This window comes from Stigmatopora nigra, chromosome 14 (genome assembly GCF_051989575.1).
Source record: "Stigmatopora nigra isolate UIUO_SnigA chromosome 14, RoL_Snig_1.1, whole genome shotgun sequence".
Classification (NCBI taxonomy): domain Eukaryota; kingdom Metazoa; phylum Chordata; class Actinopteri; order Syngnathiformes; family Syngnathidae; genus Stigmatopora; species Stigmatopora nigra.
In genome coordinates, this window is record NC_135521.1 from 3,775,471 (window position 1) to 3,792,483 (window position 17,013).

The 17,013-nt window shown below is 40.7% G+C and overlaps 2 protein-coding genes across 2 annotated transcripts; one reads left to right on the forward strand and one right to left on the reverse strand.

The window, feature by feature from the left end:
• Positions 1-788: 788 nt before the first annotated feature.
• zic3 (zic family member 3 heterotaxy 1 (odd-paired homolog, Drosophila)) lies at positions 789-5,077 on the reverse strand. Its single transcript, XM_077732927.1, has 3 exons — positions 3,671-5,077; positions 2,599-2,762; positions 789-2,440 (listed from the first exon to the last, which is right to left on the reverse strand). Exons 1-3 carry the CDS (start codon positions 4,668-4,670, stop codon positions 2,258-2,260), a joined length of 1,347 nt encoding a protein of 448 aa, XP_077589053.1. The 5' UTR covers positions 4,671-5,077; the 3' UTR covers positions 789-2,257.
• Positions 5,078-8,148: 3,071 nt separating this feature from the next.
• On the forward strand, positions 8,149-16,552 carry zic6 (zic family member 6). The gene is made up of 2 exons (XM_077732351.1): positions 8,149-12,009; positions 14,052-16,552. Exons 1-2 carry the CDS (start codon positions 11,136-11,138, stop codon positions 14,615-14,617), a joined length of 1,440 nt encoding a protein of 479 aa, XP_077588477.1. The 5' UTR covers positions 8,149-11,135; the 3' UTR covers positions 14,618-16,552.
• The last annotated feature ends 461 nt before the right edge of the window (positions 16,553-17,013 follow it).

A 17,013-nucleotide genomic window follows, 5' to 3' on the forward strand; every position in this document is an offset into this window, starting at 1 on the left:
CTGAATGTTTTGCTTTTAATTCCACTCCCTCCCCTCCCTCCCAAAAAAACAAAAAAATCACATTTGCTGTGTGAAAAGAAAGCAAAAATACACAATAAGCCCAATTATGCCTGGTGTTTTTTTTTTTTTTATACAGGCGATAAGGCATGAACGTGGGCTTAACATTTGCCTCAATGTGGCACAGTGACACAAAATTTTTTTTCCTCCTCCTACTCCTTCTCCTCCTCGAAATATGACCCATATCTCCCAGAAAGTGTTACAACATCACATTCTCGCTGGGTTTTTTTTTGTTTTGTTTGTTTTATACAGACGATATTTTCACATTTTTGCTCTGCAGATGAGGGACGGGCATAAGAAAAAAGTAGTTTGTCTTTTAAATTAAAGTATATAAAATAGCATATAAAACATATACTCCTTAAATTATTTAATTAAATAAACGTTATTTTTCCTTATCTCACCGTTTTTTTTGTACATTTTATTTTTAAAGTTAGTGCTGGTGGTCTGATATTGTTCTCACAATATACTTTGTGTCTGCATAATATTGGATTCTTGAGAATAGGTTACAATGCAATGCTGTAACTCTTTTTTTAAACCCCTCCAAAATAAAAGTTCCACATAGATCTAAAATTCCTTTCACTATTTTTTTTACAACACACATAAAAAACTCTTGACAAGTTAGTCCCACATAAAAAAACAAGCATCATTAAACTGCTCTAAATGCAAACACCACAACAGAGAACACACTTATTTTGCCACACAGTTTACGTTGAAAACAATGCAGGCTCATAGACAAAAACTTTTTTTTTATTTTTCTTGTGACAGTTCCATTGTTGCCGATGCACACATTTAAAAAAACATACTTGCACAAAGACATTGTTGGAACTATGGTTTTTAAAAATAAAAAATAAAATCATAATTGTTGCTCTAATTTGAGTGCATGACTCCCAATTTCAATTTCCGTCACCTTGATTTGGAAATACGCACTCCTTTTTTTTTTTGTAACAAAGAGTGCAATAGGCTGATTTCTTTTTTAATGCTACAGATTTGACATCTATATGTCTGATTCTATAAAAGTAAAATATACAAAACCAAAGTTAAAAATTTGCCCTCTCACATAAAGATATCCACAGAAGCATTTTATAGCTTCTCAAACCTCCTCCAAGGTCACACATGTACATGTCAATGGTCTCATAAAGAAAATATGGGGAATAGCTTGCATCATATTTAGACAAATCCATCATATCCATATATAGAATATTTATTTTTTGATGCAAATAAGACACGTATAGGCCTACCGGTTAAAAAAAAAAGAAAAAAGAAAGCAAAGGAAAAGACAAAAGGATACAATCACTATGTTGGAGCTTGTTGTTTTGTTGTTGTTGTTTTAAGTGAAGATGAGCCCAAACTATACACTTGTTGTTAGAAAAAACATTTCCATAAATATTTTTAACGTTTCAGAACTTATACCCATAATTAAATTACAAATTGATAAATATGGCATCATGGATATGTATTTACAACGGCATATTAACAAAAGGCAACGTTATTATTATATTCAACGGCAACAATCGTAACCTAATACCACATGATTTCTTTTTTTTTTTCTCCACCCGAAAAACGGACGTTGACAACAGATTCGACCCCATCAAACAAGGAAATACATTCACGAGTATAATATTTATTTCTGTTTTTTTCTTTTTTTTGTAATCTTTTAAACTGTGTTCAAGTTCATGACAAAAAAGACTTTGGCACGTTTTCTTAAGACTGAAGTTCCAACAATCAATTGAAAGGGGTGAAATAACACCCTTTAATATTATAAAACAGTGAAATAACCCTCCCTTTTTATTCTTTTTATTTTTAAATAACATTTTGAGAAAATACATGAAATGAAAAATAAATCATTTTTCTCCTGTAGTTTTTTTTCAACTCAAAACGAAAAATAACAATGAAATAATGTATGTTCTGTTTTTTTTCTTCCTTTTTTTTCATTTGAATTCCTCCAAACTGTGGAATAAAAAGTCCAATTTGGGTAAATCCTGAGTTCGGACGTTTTCTTGCTTGTCCCATTTTGTGGGGGTGTGTTAGAGTGAAAGTGTTTGTGAGGGCTCGTGTGTGTGTGCGTGTACGTGCGCGTGTATGAATGTGTGTGTGTGTGTGTGTTTCGAGTTGGGAAAAAGTCTCATTTGTTGTTGTTGTTTTTAAATCCATATCCTCGCGCTCCCTCCACATCGGGCTTTCTTTCATCTGCTTGTCCTCCTCAAACGTACCATTCGTTAAAGTTAGGCGCCAGCCCTTCACTATGTCCCGACGTATTTTGCACCCCCGATGGGGGCGTTTTTGTCGGGTCCTCACTGGAGGCCGAGCCCAGAACCGGGGGTGTGGACGACTCATATCCAGAACTTGCAGCCGGGGACGATTCTGACCCTTGCGACTCGTGAACCTGTCATGAAGAAGATAATATTTTAAATAAATCAAGAAAAACATGAAAATGATTGTTTAGAATGAACAAAAAAAAGGCAGACGAGGAGGGAGGGGCTATTTAACAAGTGTTAAATCGTAGCTAATGTGTTTAAGGCGTCTAATGAAGACGTTAATTACCTTCATGTGTTTCCTGAGAGAGCTGGGGTGCGTGTAGGACTTGTCACACACTTTGCAGATGTACGGTTTGTCCGACGTGTGCACGTGCATGTGCTTCTTCCGGTCGCTGCTGTTGGCAAAGCGTCTGTCGCAGCCGTCGAATTCACACTTGAACGGCTTCTCACCTGGAGGCAAGAGGGGGGAACAGCAAAATCATCCCAAAACGCTCAAGAAATGTGAAAACGTGCAGAAGAGAAAACAGAGTGACCTGCGTTTTGTTTTCAGACATGCAAGTCCACGCTAAACGCCACGTTCGTCAGCTTTTATTTATTCATCGCGACTACTCTCACTTTAGTAAACACTGAAGCAACAGATTACGAGTGGAGCACCGTACACACACTTATGCAGACACGCGGTGGGGAACGTCAGCAGAACGTCCCTCATATATATATATATCTTTATATATACACACTCACACACACTTTTTTATTACAATACCAAAACTATCCTAGAAAAAAAATACAGATAGATAAATATAGATATGTATTTGTGTGTGTGTATATATATATATATATATATATATATATATATATATATATATATATATATATATATATATATATATATATATATATATATATATATATATATATATATATATATATATATATATATATATATATATATATATATATATATATATATATATATATATATATATATATATATATATATATATATATATATATATATATATATATATATATATATATATATATATATATATATATATATATATATATATATATATATATATATATATATATATATATATATATATATATATATATATATATATATATATATATATATATATATATATATATATATATATATATATATATATATACACATACATACATACATCTATATATATATATATACATACATACATACATCTATATATATAAAAATATATATATACAAATAGAAAGATAGATAGATAAATAAATAAATAGATAGATGGGTAGATAAATAGATGGATAGATAGATAGATATAGTATTGATATATAGTATTAGTATGGGGACTTACCCGTGTGCGTTCTTTTGTGTATTTTTAAATTTTCTGAGCGGGCGAATATTTTCCCGCAGCCCGGAAAGGGGCACGGGAAGGGCTTCTCGCCCGTGTGCACCCGGATGTGGTTGACGAGTTTGTACTTGGCCTTAAAGGACTTTCCCTCCCGGGGGCAGTCCTCCCAAAAGCAGATGTGGTTGCTCTGCTCGGGTCCACCGACGTGCTCCATGGATACGTGCGTGACCATTTCGTGCATGGTGCTGAACGTCCTGTCGCACGTCTTTTTGGGTCTGTTCATCTGGTGCTCGTCTATCCACTTGCACGACAGTTCTTGCTTGATGGGCTGCCGCATGTAGCGGAAAAAGGCCCCCGGGCCGTGGTGGCTGGGCACATTCATGCCCATGTTCATGTTGATGGGGTGGTTGTAGTTGTGCAGCTGCGCCGCTGCCGCCGCCGCCCCGTACGGGTCCGTGCGCGGACTGGCCACCGGCCGGTATGGGTCACCCCGCCCGAAAAGGTCCCCGCGCAAACCCAGGTGCATTTGGCTGTTGACTACGTGCCCCCCTGGCGACGGGTGGCTCACGCCCTGCTCGTGGAGTCCGGGGAAGAGCAGATGGCCCGGGTTCTCGGCGATGCCCGGTGGCCCGTGCAGGCTCCCGGCTGAGGTGGCAAAGAGCCCGTGCTGCGCGCTCGGACCGCCGGACTCGCCCACGCTCCGGTTCCGGAAGAGAAAGTCCCGCGTGGAATTGAACGCCCCCCCGCCGTACGAGCCCACCTGGCCGCCGTGCGCGTGTCCCAGGGCGGCCGCATAGCCGCCGGCTTGTGGGGTGAAGGCGGACGTCTGACCGGAGGCGATGTCGTGGCCGACGGGGCTGATTTTGAACGCTGCCGAGTGCGACGACTCGCTGAACGGGTTGAGTCCCAGGCTCGCGTCCCTGTTGCCGATGTCGGGGTGCCTCGGCGCCCCGAAGCCGCCCACTCCTAGCGACGCAAACTGCGGACCGCTATCGAGAAGCATAGTCAGAGCGTGGGAGGGGGGCCACAAAAAAAAAAAAAAAACTTAGGAGAAAAGAAATTTAAAATCCAGTTTAGCGGAGCGCGCCCGCTTCAGCCACTGCGCCGTGATTTGCCGCACTGCCGGTCGGGAATCAAAACAACCAAAGCCCCGAAACCAGCCCCCCGAAAACGGGGACGAATCCTCTGCGAGACTTGGGAGGAAAACTCCCGTCGAGCGCGCTCCGTGAGAACCAGGCTCAAACTTCCCCCCCTTTCCACGCGGATGATGTCCTTGGACTGATAAAGTCAATCACTCACTCCCAGAACATAAATGAACTCGGGAGGCAGAGCTACACTAGCCAATCGCGGGTCGACTCCCCGACTCACACGTGACCCACAACTAGGCCGCTAATTGGCCAGATTTCCAGTGATTGGCACCGATGTCGATTGAAGATGGCAGCTCGTCTCGCCCGTCGCCTTCTCATTGGCTCTCGTCGGGATTAGTTTGCAGGTAAATACGAGCCGGTGGAGCTCCGAGAGCCAGTGGGGGCACCGGCAGCCAGCGCGGGACCCCACCAGCTCGCCCCCTCCCCTAACTCACACTCTGTGTACGAATGTTGCGTAACAGGGGGTCCAAACAAATGAATGGAGAGTGCCTATCTGTCAGTCTGTCTGCATGCCTGTGTGTCTGTCTGTTTGTCTGTCTGTTTGTCTTTTTGTCAGTCAGTCTATCTGTCTTCCTCTCTGTCCATGCGTCCGTCTTTCTGTCTGTCTGTCTGTCTGTCTGTCTGTCTGTCTGTCTGTCTGTCTGTCTGTCTGTCTGTCTCTGTCTGTCTGTCTGTCTGTCTGTCTGTCTGTCTGTCTGTCTGTCTGTCTGTCGTCTGTCTGTCTGTCTGTCTGTCTGTCTGTCTGTGTCTGTCTGTCTGTCTGTCTGACTGTCTGTCAGTCTATCTGTTTGTCTGTCTATCTGTCTATCTGTCTGTCTATCTGCCTGTCTATCTGCTTGTCTGTCTATTTGTCTTTCTATCTGTCTGTCTATTTGTCTTTCTATCTGTCTGTCTATTTGTCTGTCTGTCTGCCTATCGACCTGTCCGTCTATCTGCCTATGTATCTGTAGGAATACATCCAGGAAGGGCTTTCTTGAAGCAGCTTTAAAGACTTTTTTTTGTTTTGGGGAATGGAGGGGGGTTTCTAGCAAATCTCAATAGGGTGTAAGACTGAGGGGTGGGGAGTAAGGAAGAGGAGGGTGAAGGCTGTCTTGTGGTGGTGGTGGGGGATAAAAGACAGACAGAAAGATGGCAGTAATTGTAATATCCTAAGAATTTTTTTGTGCTTCGCCCCCCAAAAGAAGGAAAGGAGGGGTGCCTGCATTGAGCGAGTTTCAGAGGGATACCGCTGACTCTCTGCAGGACACATACAATCTGATCAAGTTCACAGACGCGTTGAGTGCTTCAAGCGGCGCTTTTTAACCGAGAGCCTTTCACATAACCCCCCCTTACTCACACTCCATCCACACACACATACACACACACCCTCAATCTGTCCCAGGAAGGAGTTGCTCACATTCTTTATTTTTGAAGGGCCTCCCCATAAAAAGTCTCCAAAATCAGCCCCTTCATTTCATTTCCCACCTTCAACACCGTCCGACCATACACCGGCTAAAACTTTTTCCCATTCAGTACCGTCCACACCCAATCCACTCTCATCACTCGGAGAGGTGAGTTGTCTGACTTTTCTGCATGACAGTGAAGGCAGCATGCGCGATAGATGGGTAGTTCTTTTGCCCCAAGGGGGCGGGGCTGCATGCCTGATTTTGGAAAATATGTGTGCGTGTGCGCGTGTGTGAACATGACCTGTTTACATGCAACAAATTGGCAATTGGTCGCATTTTACCGTAAAACATGTCGAAGTTTGTCGATGTGCGATAATTCAATTTCATATTAGCCCACATATTTGAATTCCGGAATGAAAGCATTTCCCTAAAATGTCCTGTAGCACCAAACGCACTAATTACACTATGTGTAATATTATATAACATTGTGTGCCGTGTGTAATTTGATTATATTGTTATCTCGGGGTGGGATTACCTCACCGGGCCGTTTTTTGGGGGTACTTTATTGGATCCAATATAATCTGGTTGTGAGTGAGCATGCGCGTCAAGATAAACTATGACAATATTGCAGGGGTGCTATAATGTAGTGCACACCTCATGTGAATGGGCAAGCCTATGCATCAATGCATGCATGCTGCTGGAGTTGAATGGTAAAGCCACATTTTGTTTTGGATTTCCAATAGACTGGGATGTTGTCACATCACCATTTGATGTTTTATTGATGCATTTATGATTTTTCTGTATTATAGTTATTGTTTTTATTTTAGAGCTGCTTCTTCTTATGGGTGCAATTTACAAAGGTTAATTAAAAAAATGTAAAATGTCTCAATGAAGACACTTATTAATGAAAAGTGACTTTATATAATTTGTCTTTGCTGTCCTAATGAAATGTCAAGTAAGTGAATTTGCTTATGCTTTCAAATAGATCTGCTACAAATACATAGAGTAATGCTGAATGGGTGTAATTTTAGGTTACTTCATTGTTGTGAAGCATTTCCACACATTTTTGTTGTCGTAATCCGACTCCAAGGCTGGCTGTGTTTGAATCTTTCCAAAATAGAAATTCTCCTCTCATTTATCTTCTCGCTCTTTGAGAGCAATCTGGATATTTGACAATATCCCAACAAAAATACATTGGTTGACTTTAATTTCCTCGTGCAGTAATTAGCACGCAACATTTGGATTCTGTCTTTCTTTTCTCCCCCCCCTGGAGGTTTGAAGTTCTTTGGCAAAATAAACCATTCTTTTAATAGCTTGTTGTCCACCATGCACATATTGGGTATATGTCTTTATCCTGTATTTTTTAAGGCAAGCTGACTGGGCAAGTTTGCTGTGCATATTATGACTGACTAGCTTACTGTGTGGACTTTTCTTATTTGAGTCCAGCATCCATACATTATGGTTTGTCACCGCTCTGTCTCAGTGGACACTTCAATACCGGATAAACTCGTGGCAATACACACTTGAGCCATGGTATCATAGAGGTGCAGCTGTCGTCATAGACATTATGTGCTGGTTTGTTTGACTGTCTTTACCATCAATGGTGTGTAAATGATAGTAGTATTGTGAAAAGCGAAAGAATCTGAAACAAAGATTATGTTCAGGATGGAGCTATACATTTTGTCATTTAAAAAAAATGTAAACCCTGTTTTTGTATGTACTTATGGGTACTCTTGTTTTCTCCTAGAAGTTTATGTAATGTGGTGTATGGTTCTTCAAGTGAAATATATGCAGACGTGGACAATTCAGTTGTATTTAACTTTAGAGTTGAAAGCATTAGCTTTCATGATAGAAAAATGTAGATGCAATTTTTAAGGAAAATTTGCTCAAAATATTTTTGAATGTTTTTACACACAACATTAAAGCGTAACTATTACTGTTTTCTGATTTTCATGACCAGATTATGCATATTCCATACAAAATACTTTTAAAAAATGTCCTGAAATGTAAGAATATATAGTTTGATGGTCTTGCAATTTAAAGGTAATCAGTTTTATTATATTTTTCCCACAGATCAAAGCAAAGAAACATCAATTGAAACAACTATTCCCCCCTTGTATTAAATAAACCCTTCCTTACCCAATAATAAAAGTCAATGCAACTCATAAAACTTATAGACCACAGTCTGCTAACATTGGTGCCCTAGATATCAAAATGTAAGATCTTTATGCTTTTGCAGCGTAAAATACAGTTGATAATTGTATTTTTTTTCACTGGAAAGCAAGTACATTTGTATTTTCAGTTGATAATGTGACATCAAGTTGTCTCAGACATTTATACAGCAATTGAGCAAAATTGAAACACACCCACTTTTTTTGAAAAAGCGCCATCTTGCTTTGGTGATCATTAGGGCCTACTCTACTATATTCTTTGTTTTTCTTGCACCTCTATGCATTGTTTTGTTGATACAAAGGATTGTAGGGGTTTAGGCATTTAATGATTTTGTTTATTTTATAAATTATCTGTCTACAAGTGGACACTTATACACATAAACATGCGATTACACTAATATGAAAACACACCCCCACACACCCGCCCACACACACTCGTATGATAAGAACCAGTGTGACGCAAATATGCAAGTCAAGACCATATGTGTTAAAAAAAAAATTGCAAGTATATATTTTGTATAATTGTATATGCATTGCATGCCGGTCCATTTAATGGTGGCGAACCTGCAACCCGTGGGCCACATACGGCCCGCGTGAGTGTAAATGTTGGCCCAATTTGAACCACATACAAAAAAAAAAAGAAAATGATAACATTTCCAAACATCATGAACTAAAGTGTTCCTACAATTTAATATTGTGTTCATATATACATAAACCACCATGGCACTGAATAAAAATATCCTGAACCATGAATTAATTTTTTTACATATTAAAAATAATTAAATCAGGCATGTTTTCATTACATGGTATGAGTTTGTAGTTCAGTCTGAGTATCTCCAATGGCTTTTTGTTCCATGGGTGTGACCCCGTTAATGACTGAATCGATAAAAACATATTTACATTGTACTGGTCACAACAGATTTTGAACGGCCTGTCACACTACTAATAGGAAGTGCCATGTACACACAACCTACAAAAAAAAAAAAAAACACCCCCCAAAAACACACACACACACAAAAACATGCTGCTTAAAAATCTTTATATAACTTATTGCACTGGTTGGTAATACATTGAATGTATGTACTTTTGCCATTTACCTATATTATAGCTATTAAAATAGAAAGTTATGGACAGTTATTTACGTTAGCTTTTTTATTATTTTAGTATCTATAAACTGTGCATTTGTGTTTATATATAAATATATGCATGTGTTTACTTACACACAGGCTAAATGTGATGATAATTAAATTATAATATGAAGTTAATTATGGATCTAAGATCACGTTTGGTTAAATTTAATGAGTTAAAGGTGAATAGTAACATTTTTTTCTTTAGTTTTTTTTTGTTAATGCATGTCTAAATGGTGCCCTCGGTTTATTTATTTACCTTCTGTTCTTTTGTGCACAGAGAATGCCCAATTGAAACCTTTGGTTTTTATTACCCTTTAATGACCTTCAACCTCGACTCATTTTCGGAAATTCTCCGGGTCAGAGGTTGACGAACACTGGCGGTGCATTACAATCACTTTTATGTTGGGGGGCCCTTGTGAGTCATCTTTTTTTTTTATTGTTGCTTTGTCACTGCCGAGGAACTTCTGCATGTGACGTCAGCATTGCAATGTATAAATGCTCTCGTACATCAAAATACGAATACTGCTAACACGTAAATTCAAATTTTATCCTCTATGAGGTGAACTACATTGTAGATTTATGATGAAAATGCACTAAGAAATCTATATTTATGTACCTATTCCACCATCACTGAAGCTGGAAAGTTAGTTTGTGGCATTTCCTCATTTGCATTTTTACATAACTCAGCTGTGCTGTTGCTTCTGCAAGAAGCAGGGCGCACCTTTCATGACTATTAATTTTAATGATCGTGCAGCACAAAGCGCCAACGTGTTGCACTACTACACACAAATGTTTTCCATATCTGACACTCTTGTTCCACTACTGTTAAAACCAAACAGGAGTGTAGGAAACATAAAACATGATTTTCACAACTTTTGAAAAGCTGGAATTCCAATTGGGATTTGACAATAATCGTCATGGGCACACAGTGCGTTATTTTCTATCCCAAACAGACAAATCATGCTCGGGGCGGCTATTGTCTTTTTTTTTTTTTTTTTGCTGGAGTCATATTCAATCTACTGGACTTGGCCTGCAATAAACGTTTTTCTTGTTGCACCGTTGCTGGTTTGTCTTGGTGGGCCAAGAAAAGCGCCTCGAGCAATATTTGGGAGTATTGCTGGCACTTTTCAAAGCATTTTCTCTGCTCGATTTGAAAAGGGCGTCGTGCAGGGAGCGACCGCGCTGTGCAGCCCACCCCTCCTAAAACAGACCCCAAGCGCCTGTCAATCACGCCACATTCCAGCCAATCCCAAAGCTCCCATTGAAACAAGCCGCTGTGCCTGCTGTGCTTTTATATTTTGCACCGCGGCCTGTTTGCGGGGGCACTTTTACTACCACGGTTATTGCCGCAAAATCAAGAGGGCAAAAGGGAAAAGTGCGGGCGGGATGGCACTCGCGGCAACTCTCAGCCCTCCGGTGCGCTTTTCTGCTGCCAAGTTCACGGCCAACAATTTCACATGCAGATGATAAATGGCCAATTGGGATCAGACATTTCCACTGTGCTGTCCCGTCGCCTCTTTTCTTTTCTTCCCTCTTCTTTCTTTCTTTTTCTTTTTTTTTCCTCTTTTGGATTTTTTTTCAACGAAAAGCCAAATCTTCCCCAGTTTGCAGCCCGCCACTTTTGCACCTAAAACATGACAAGCCTGCAGGCGAGGTTCAATGCAGGCTTCCCTTTCCCGTGCAGCGTCAACCCGGGGGAGAGGAGCAGTGAACCCAGCGTGGTGCTGCCACCTTTGGCAGGGGAGCACACGGGACTCCCCACTGGCACTTCCTTAAAACTCTGCCCCTCGCGTTCTCTGCGCGACTACCCCGAGACGAGGTCCAGTGCGTACGTTGACCACTCGCTCCCCCACTATCTGGAGCAGCCCGGCCCCAGGGGCTTCCTCCTCGGAGGCGGCATGCCACCGGGCACCGAGCAGCTGGCGCCATCAAGGGGGAACCACCAGGCGCGCTATCACCGCGACTTCCCCGGCTGCAGGGACGCCCGAACCGGCGCCCTTTTCGCCGGCTACCAGGAGCAGGCCTCCAGCGGCGAACCCGGCCAGATGATGCTGGGGTTCCCCGGCGACCTCCTCACCCGGGGCCACCCGTACGGGGGCGCCCCTACTCACAAGGGAGGCGTCACACCCTTCCTGGGGCTCTACAAACCCTTCGTGCAACATCGCGGTGGAGGAAGCGACACGCTCCTCAGGTGCGGGGCCAAAGTGAAGAGCGAGCTGGTGTGTAAGTGGAGTCCCGGCGGGCCGCCGTGCTCCAGAGCTTTCGGGACCATGTACGAACTCGTAAGCCACGTGACTGTCGAGCACGTCGGCTCGGCGGAGCAGCCTGAGTACGTGTGCCGGTGGGAGAGGTGCGCCCGCAACAGCAAGCCCTTCAAAGCCAAATACAAGCTGGTCAATCACGTCAGGGTCCACACTGGGGAGAAACCCTTCCCGTGCCCCTTCCACGGCTGCCAGAAGGTCTTCGCCAGGTCAGAGAACCTGAAAATCCACAAGAGGACGCACACAGGTTCGTTCCTTTACTCAATTTTGAAGTGGCTATAGGGCTGTGAAAGTAGGTTGGAAATCATCTACTATTTAGACAGCATTACGGCTCTGAATGATATAGCAGATATCTTTATTCATCCATAACTCATATTTTTTATGGACTCAAGATTGAGTGAACACTTTATAGAGGAAAATGATGAGCAACCTTTTTATTCTATGGGAGCCCAGTGGTAGACGTCCAATCCATTTGAACTGGGAGAGGTCGGTATTGATAATTCACTGCCAGCGCCAGTCAAAATGTTTTTTAGCGTCTATTGGGTCAAGAGCAATAAAATCTGATCATTCTTTTAAAATAATGTGAATATGAATATATAATTATTATCATGACTGGCATTTTCCCCAAGGCGTGACTCGTTTTATAGGACAAATGCAAGAAATGAGTCAAGCAGTGCAGCGCCCCTACTGTATATATAGGCAGCACTGCCAGGGGGCCGCTCCCACTTCATTCCAGTGAAATTATTAAATAAATCTCGGGACACCGGAGAGCTCGTGACGTGGCGGTTACGCGCCTGGTGCGTACATGCAGGGACCACCTTCCCTATCCAAATATACCCCCCACCCTCTCATCTCCCCAAATGTATCTTCTATCCTCTTTTTAGTTACTTCATTTTACTCAAATATATATATTGCTTATGCCCCCTCCTTTTAAATGAAGTACCATAATTGATCAACTCTTTGTTACCCCGTAATTCGTTATGTATATATATTTTTAAAAAGAATGTGCTTTCAAAGATGAGACTGCTAATCTAATTCCCAAATAGGGCTGAATCAAATACATAGCATAGTAATTAAAATTACTTACATTGATATTATTGACAGAAGAAAAGCATTGTATTTGAAAGCAAAAATTACATTTAAGTTTCTGTTTAAAATAAATGCACAAATAAGCATAATTATAATAGTATACTACTTTTATGCTTCTGAAAATGTTTTGGGGCCTGAAACTTAAAATAATCAATTATCATTTCTGGTAATGTTTTGTATTGACCCAACAAAGCAAGCAATTCATTTCTTACAGACATTTTTCATGGCATGTTTGCTTTAATATTTGAATTACTATGATTAAGTTGTGGTTCAAAACAAGAAACAACAGTTGTGTAAACTCCTATTTCGTTGATTGGAAATGCCAGGCCAACTTAAAAAAACAAACCAAAAAACTTTGTACACATTTATTATTTTTCCCAACTTTAAAATTGATCATTTGAGATTGTTGTAACTAAAAACCCAATACAATCTTACTATTAGCACTAAATAATACAACACGCTTTGGTCTAATCATGGTTTGTATTAATAAAAAAAATTAGGAAGGAAGCTACTGCTGCAAGTGTGAACTAAGCAAAAACATACATATATATTAACAATAACAATAATAACATGGAGCTAATATGCCATGACTTACATTGTAAATTGTTTGCATAATGAAAGCAGGAATTAACGATTCGCCCCATGCTGTGAGTACATCCACTGTCTCATTTTTTATGATTACAATAAAAGTCATTCACTTACTGGGCTCTACGAAACCGAATGTGTATTTATGATTATCTGGCCCATGTGTGCAATGTCTGCAATGGGGAGGGGGATAAAAGGGGCTGGGGGGCGGTTTTCCTTTACCACGATTCTGCTAAGCAACTGAGGCAAAAGCAGCAAAGCAACTTGACCTACATTTGGCAGCGAAAGTCACTCCATCACTTGTTGAGAACATCTTCTGAGACTAAAATATCCAAAGTAAAAAGAAAAAGGAAAAAAAAATAGCAGGTGACGTGTGGAAACCTGCCAAAACATTAGGTATAATACACCTGCACCATCCTATCAGAGCCATCTGCAAATATAATACCTCCGGATGAAAATTGCAAAGAAAAAATATACAGCAATCGGAGAAACGGGTAAGAGTAGTAGATTTCCAACCCATTATATAATTACGACCTCTGTTAGGTGCTTTCAAAGCTGGCGTGTAAGTGGGCCTAACCTCACCGCCCTCCACTTTGTCTCCATGTGCACGTGCAGGTGAAAAGCCTTTCAAATGTGAATTCGTGGGTTGTCACCGGAGGTTCGCCAACAGCAGCGACCGCAAGAAGCACTCGCACGTGCACTCCAGCGACAAGCCGTACACGTGCAAAGTAAGAGGCTGCGACAAGTGCTACACGCACCCGAGTTCGCTCCGCAAGCACATGAAGCTCCACGGCTCCAAGGAAGCCCCGAGCGGCGGTGGCTCAGTGCCCGCGGGAGGTGACGCCCATCCCGGCGATCGCTGCGACGAGTCCCCGCCGCTTCTCAGCTCCATCCACGAAGCGGGATCCTTGGTCTCGGTTAGTCCGGACGAGTCGAGGTCACGGCTCCCGTCCGGGTTCGACAACAGGTCGCAGCCCCTCCTGGACACGCGATTGCTCCAGAGAGCCTCTTACAGCGGCAGTGGAGGCGGAACTACCGCTGCGAGGGCCCAGGCCGCCCAGTACCACTGCGCCCAAGCCGGCCACACTTTCGCGCAGCAAAGCAGGACGTTTGCCTCGGCTCACTTCCAGAAAGGCTTCGTCAACGGGTGGTATACTTGTCACAATGGTGTCGACTCGTAATCGGACGAATGGTGGGCATTTCATTTGGTACACTCGCAGAAGATTGTATTAAGTATTAAAACAAATAAAAATCAAAGAGACTTGGGAAGAGGCAAAATTATGAGTTGAGTTTATCTATTTTTCACCCCCAAAAAATCCAACATTTTTAAACCACTTCAGGCTGTGACATGATGGCACTAAGCCAATTAATGTAACTTTAATTGTGTATAAAACACACTATACACATATATACACAATGATATACATTATATATTGTACAATATTATAAAGCAGGAAGCTATTTTGATTTTATCTGCTTATGATGCAGATTTAAAAAAAATATCATTTTCCTCCTTTGGACATATTTAGCCGGTCGTGACCCACTGACCAAAATATCGTCCATTCACATCTAACTGACTTCAATTTCATCCCCTCATAAAAAAAAATCTCTGTCCCATTCAACCCATAAAATGTCTGACCAATATAGTTTAAAGTCATCTGCTCATCACTAAAAATTCACTTGGAGATGAAAGGATTTCCAAATATTTTGTTTTATAAATGAATGATCAACACATCTAAAAAAACATTTTTTCAGCAATGCAATGTAACTCATGATATTGACGGCAATAGACGTCAAAGGCAGCCAGTGAGTCGAACCCCTTGATGGTGTTTCATTTAACGAATCTCAAAGGTGTCCAACAGACCGTCCATTATTTTTCCCAGCATGCCACTCTGATGAATGCAGGTGTACCTAATAATGTGTCCATTCAGTGTTTCACAGCTCGGAGCAGCACGTGTCCCTTTTTTGTGCTCGTCGTGTTACATATTTAGTGATAAGTTGTGAACTGTGTTCTAATAAAGCCCCGTTTTTGTTGTTTGTTTGACACACCCACTGCCACAGTGGGTGACAGCAATTTTTTTTCTCGCCAGCATTGTGCACGTACGTCTATTTGTGGGCTATGGTTACTTTTCTGATGATCAAAGAACCTAAATCTGCCTTTTTCTGAATGTAAACTCTTCCATGGAAGGGATTTTTTGAATGTAAATGAGATGTAATCGTCAAAAAGTATTGCTCTATCTTCTTAGGCCCAAAGCGAATAAAAACTGATAGTGCCGGATATAACACGCATGTTCTTTTATGTTTTTTTATGTACATTTTCACATGTGCAACGCGAGCAGTCATTCAAAGCTGCCTTAATTAACATTCACTTTTACTGTACTGTACAGAAGTGTGTTGTATCATTAAGTATGTATTCTATATTTTATTAAAGTCTCTCTATATTCTCTTTGATCAAATGCACAGCTGTGGTCAAGTTGATGAGTTGATCTGATTATTTACTTCCCATGAGATAATAAGAAAAATGCAGAATTTCTGATGCATTTCTTGCAAGGAATGTGGTGTTGGATTGAAGAAATTAGGAGGACGGGATTATCACGAGGCGCCTTTAATGAGCCGTGCGGGAGTGTTGACAAGTGCTGTGCACTGACGTCAGTAGCAGTAGGAGGAGACACGTGCTGGATTTTGGATTATTTATGATTTGTAATTGGTGAAGAAATGCACACTTTTATTGAAAGAGATGGCTGGCAGTGACTGGACACGTTTCAGATTGGTCATTTGGGTCCAATCCATTTGAACTAGGAGAGGTGATCATTCGATTTAATGAGTATTTTTTTTTCCGGCAGTTGCAGATTATTAGCTGCAGTGATACATTTCAGCATGTTAGTAGCTGCGAGGTCATATTCTTTGGTAAATTTAAACACATTTGTGAGAATATAAACATTTAAAGTTGTACTTTGTTGAAAAAAAGTATGTAGTATCTAAAATGATGGCTTCTCTATAATATGTCACATATTTTGTATGTTTTCCAAAATGATAAGACCCTTTTGTGCTTTTGTTGGAAAAGTTTGAATATTGCTTAGTATATGCATTCATATTTTGATTAAATAAATTGTGTATACATACAAAAAATGCAGTAGCCCCATACATTATTTTGTAATTTAACCCCCCTCCTCAGCACATGTATCATTTTCAGAATTCTTCAACATCTCTTTGTCTTTTTAGATCAAAAGGATCCATGATGTCACTCATTTTTTGTAAATTTTTGATCTATTTCCAAACATCTAAAATTTAGCTTCAACCTCAACACACCTCATTTCGGTTCGCAGTTCATCATTTCACCGGGAACACAATATTTCGCCTAGTTAGTGAGGAATCCAAAATCTAATCGTAACTCACATAAGATGTGCTACACATATTCTTTAAAAAAGAAAATAATAGTGAACTTTTTTCCTTTTTATGAAAAAAGACAATGAAATATGAAAGAAACAGGCTAACTACAATGTTTATTAACTCTTCCACTACCAAGGAGAATAATAAATGTCCATCTTTATGGCTATTTTTAAATTTCTGCTGTTAA

What these genes read in the sequence shown, in the direction of transcription:
- zic3 (XM_077732927.1), bottom strand. Translation starts at nt 4,670, where the DNA reads ATGCTTCTCGATAGCGGTCCGCAGTTTGCGTCGCTAGGAGTGGGCGGC. An exon ending in ACACAAAAGAACGCACACGG is followed by an intron (nt 2,763 to 3,670) that starts GTAAGTCCCCAT and finishes TCTTGCCTCCAG; the next exon opens with GTGAGAAGCCGTTCAAGTGT. An exon ending in CTCTCAGGAAACACATGAAG is followed by an intron (nt 2,441 to 2,598) that starts GTAATTAACGTC and finishes TCTTCATGACAG; the next exon opens with GTTCACGAGTCGCAAGGGTC.
- zic6 (XM_077732351.1), top strand. Translation starts at nt 11,136, where the DNA reads ATGACAAGCCTGCAGGCGAGGTTCAATGCAGGCTTCCCTTTCCCGTGC. An exon ending in CCACAAGAGGACGCACACAG is followed by an intron (nt 12,010 to 14,051) that starts GTTCGTTCCTTT and finishes GTGCACGTGCAG; the next exon opens with GTGAAAAGCCTTTCAAATGT.